The 3,538-nt window shown below is 28.6% G+C and overlaps 1 protein-coding gene across 2 annotated transcripts in view; it reads right to left on the bottom strand.

Moving 5' to 3' along the window:
• Window positions 1–251: 251 nt before the first annotated feature.
• Window positions 252–3,538, bottom strand: part of LOC107752199 (E3 ubiquitin-protein ligase Itchy-like) — a 33,465-nt gene continuing 30,178 nt past the window's right edge. For both annotated transcript variants that reach the window (XM_016568096.1, XM_016568097.1), the window contains exons 23-24: window positions 2,221–2,293; window positions 252–1,097 (exon numbers count right to left, since the gene is read on the bottom strand). In XM_016568096.1, coding sequence (XP_016423582.1) covers window positions 998–1,097; window positions 2,221–2,293 — 173 coding nt within the window. In that variant the 3' untranslated portion in view covers window positions 252–997. The remainder of the gene's footprint in view (window positions 1,098–2,220; window positions 2,294–3,538) is intronic.

The raw sequence follows: 3,538 nt of genomic DNA, 5'->3' as shown, positions 1-3,538 counted from the left end.
TATATATATATATATATATATATATATATATATATATATATATATATATATATATATATATATATATGTATGTATATGTATATATAACAAAATATACTGAGCATAAAGACCATTACGTTACATTTTTTGCACTGCAACAGTATTTTCATGAAAATCAAACATTTTACTTTTTTTTTTTTACATTAGCATAATGTGGAAAAATGCATTTCTGTAAAAAAATTGGTTATTTCATTATTAAATGTATTAGTTTGGTTAAATGTTTATTATTTTTTTGTTTAGATCAGCACAAGTTAAATTACAACACAATGTTTACTTACAATTGAAAGTATATATATACTGTTTCTTTTTTTCACTTTACAGTTACAAGAACATGTGGAAAATACAATTTTTTCCACATTATAACAATGAGAATTTATGAAAATGTGTTTTAATTGTCATGAATATGTTTTAAAGTCACAATGCCAAATACCTTAATTGTCCTTTTGCAAAATACAATTTCTAAATGATTTTGGGATGAAACTGGCCATTTCTTGACAGTTTGAATGAATAATTTGATCAGTTGTGCAACAAGCCATCAGGTTCTCGCCTGAAGATCCTGCTGCTGTCGAGTGCTACACTTCAATAACTCAGTTTGTTTGGATGACAGTGAGGAAAAAAGGCACAAGGAGACCCGTCGAAGGGTTTGTGAACATAAAAACACACATTCACAGAGCTCTGGTGAATCATTCCAATCGTTCTGGGACTCTTCAGAGCATCTGCTCTTTCTTCTGGAGTCGTTCAGTACGGCACTCACTGGATTGATCACATGTAGAAACGTCAGCGTCACGTTTCTGACACGCTTGCATAAAGCCTCCTTTAAAGCCTCCTTTTAATTAATACCAAGTGACAGGTGAGCGCAAAAACCCTCATTTTCCCATAATGCACCTGTGTGTCAGATCATCGGTCTGTCCTCTCAGGAAAACTAGTGTGTGTGTGTGTGTGAGAGAGAGAGAGCATCTCACTCCTGTCCGAAACCTTCCGTCTCCTCAATAGCAAACATCAGCTTCTCCTTCAGCTGCTCGTAACTGCGGTACGGCGGCAGATCCAGACGATTAAAACTGGAGTACAAAGAAAAACAAGAGAATTTACAGGTTTAATATCCACACTGTGTACTCAATGATTACTGTATATGTACTGCTGCTGCATTACAGATGAATATTATTGATTTTAAGATGATTATTATATGCAGTATACAACAATGAATACAAAAAATTACAGTATATGAAGCTCTAAGAGTGTCACATAAAAACAATGAATTATTTATCATGAATTTCAAAATAAATATTTAAATAAATGTATTAAAAATATTAGATATTTAACAATTATTTATTAATTTAGATTATTTAATTATTAAATCAACTTTTTTTTAAATATAGTTAAATAATTTAAACAAACAAAGTACTGTCAAAAATCTAAATTATAGATGGTTATTATATATGCAGTAAGAAGTCTGAATACATGGTGCAAATGTGTAAAAATTTACAGTATATGAAGCGCTAGGAGTGTCACTTAAAAACAGTGAAGGAATCAGTTATCAATGTATTAACTTCAAATTAAAAATATGAATAAATTTGTGTACGAGTAATTAAATATTTAATAATGCAATTGATGCAATAAACAACAAATCATTAGACAAAAATTATTAAATTCTTTTAAAAAATGTAAAAAGTTAATATACAATAAACAATAAAATGCTATAAACAATCATAAATAATATTGTTATTTATATAAATATTTTAACAATAGTTTGAAATAGTATAATTATTACATTATTAATATATACTATATAAATATATTTTAACAATAATAATAACCACCACAAAAATAACAACAATTTCATCAAGCTCACATAAATGAGTTACATATAATACACACATTCTTTTGTATACTAATATATACCATTTAATATATATACTATAAACATATGCATGTAATATATGTACACACACCCACATACACTGTACAATATTTTATTTATGCTTACTATATTAAAAATGTTTTTGCCTTTTGATTAATCTATTTGCTAAATCATTAAAACATTTATTTAGACAGTTGAAAAGGTGCAACCATTAGACTAATATTTTAAAACATGCCTCCTCTGACACAAGTGCTCTGTACTTACACATCTTAAGCTTAAGTTTTGAGATCAAAATAATGTCTGTATGAAGTGAGATTATGTACCATGTGTGGCTGCGGGGAAGCCAGTTCTCCTTCCCAACCTTCTCGATGCAGAACTTCTGCGGTCCGTTACTCCCTGAACCAAACACATGACAAACGTCACACTCTCCCAACATGAGCCAGGACTCAAACAAAAAAATATTAAGCCAATAATATCAAAACACCTAACAACTGTGATCCGATAAAATTCTGGTTGCTCTCTACATTATGTCCCAGTCATTATTCCACTTAGGGCAACTGGTCAATTTTGTGATTTTGAACTTTGCTTCCATAATATTCTTCTTTGAAAGAAAACATCTAAAATACACATTTAAGTGTTTATTTTGTAACACTTTATCTGTTTGCGTCTGTAGATTTCAATTACAATCCATACCTTTAAAAGTTTTTTCTCCACTTCAGCAGCACTTACAAACACCAAACTTAGCAGTTTTATTCCCATCTATATTCTGAAGGTTTTTACTGAGGGGTTTGTTAATATATCATCTACACTGATTTATATAACATATTTACAAAAAAAAAAAAAAACACATGGTCATTTTTTCTATATTATCTTTTATTGTTGCTTTCATACTTTCTGCCAAATTTTATAGGTATTTTGTGAAAACAATCTTTTTACAGACTAGTAAAAAGAAAACATCTAAAACACACATTTAAGTGTTTATTTTGTAACACTTTATATGTTTGCGTCTGTAGATTTCAATTACAATACATATCTTTAAAAGTTTTTTCTCCACTTCAGCAGCACTTACAAACACCAAACTTAGCAGTTTTATTCCCATCTATATTCTGAAGGTTTTTACTGAGGGGTTTGTTAATATATCATCTACACTGATTTATATAACATATTTACAAAAAACAAAAAAAACATGGTAATTTTTTCTATATTATCTTTTATTGTTGCTTTCATACTTTATGCCAAATTTTATAGGTATTTTGTGAAAACAGAATCTTTTTACAGACTAGTAAAAAGAAAACATCTAAAATACACATTTAAGTGTTTATTTTGTAACACTTTATCTGTTTGCGTCTGTAGATTTCAATTAAAATCCATACCTTTAAAAGTTTTTTCTCCACTTCAGCAGCACTTACAAACACCAAACTTAGCCGTTTTATTCCCATCTATATTCTGAAGGTTTTTACTGAGGGCTTTGTTAATATATCATCTACACTGATTTATATAACATATTTACAAAAAACAAAAAAAACATGGTAATTTTTTCTATATTATCTTTTATTGTTGCTTTCATACTTTCTGCCAAATTTTATAGGTATTTTGTGAAAACAATCTTTTTACAGACTAGTAAAAAGAAAACATCTAAAA

This window comes from Sinocyclocheilus rhinocerous, unplaced genomic scaffold (genome assembly GCF_001515625.1).
Source record: "Sinocyclocheilus rhinocerous isolate Xijiao unplaced genomic scaffold, SAMN03320098_v1.1 scaffold1462, whole genome shotgun sequence".
Taxonomy (NCBI): Eukaryota; Metazoa; Chordata; class Actinopteri; order Cypriniformes; family Cyprinidae; genus Sinocyclocheilus; species Sinocyclocheilus rhinocerous.
Note: the sequence above shows the minus strand (reverse complement) of the source record. Positions and strands in the feature narration are given on the sequence as shown.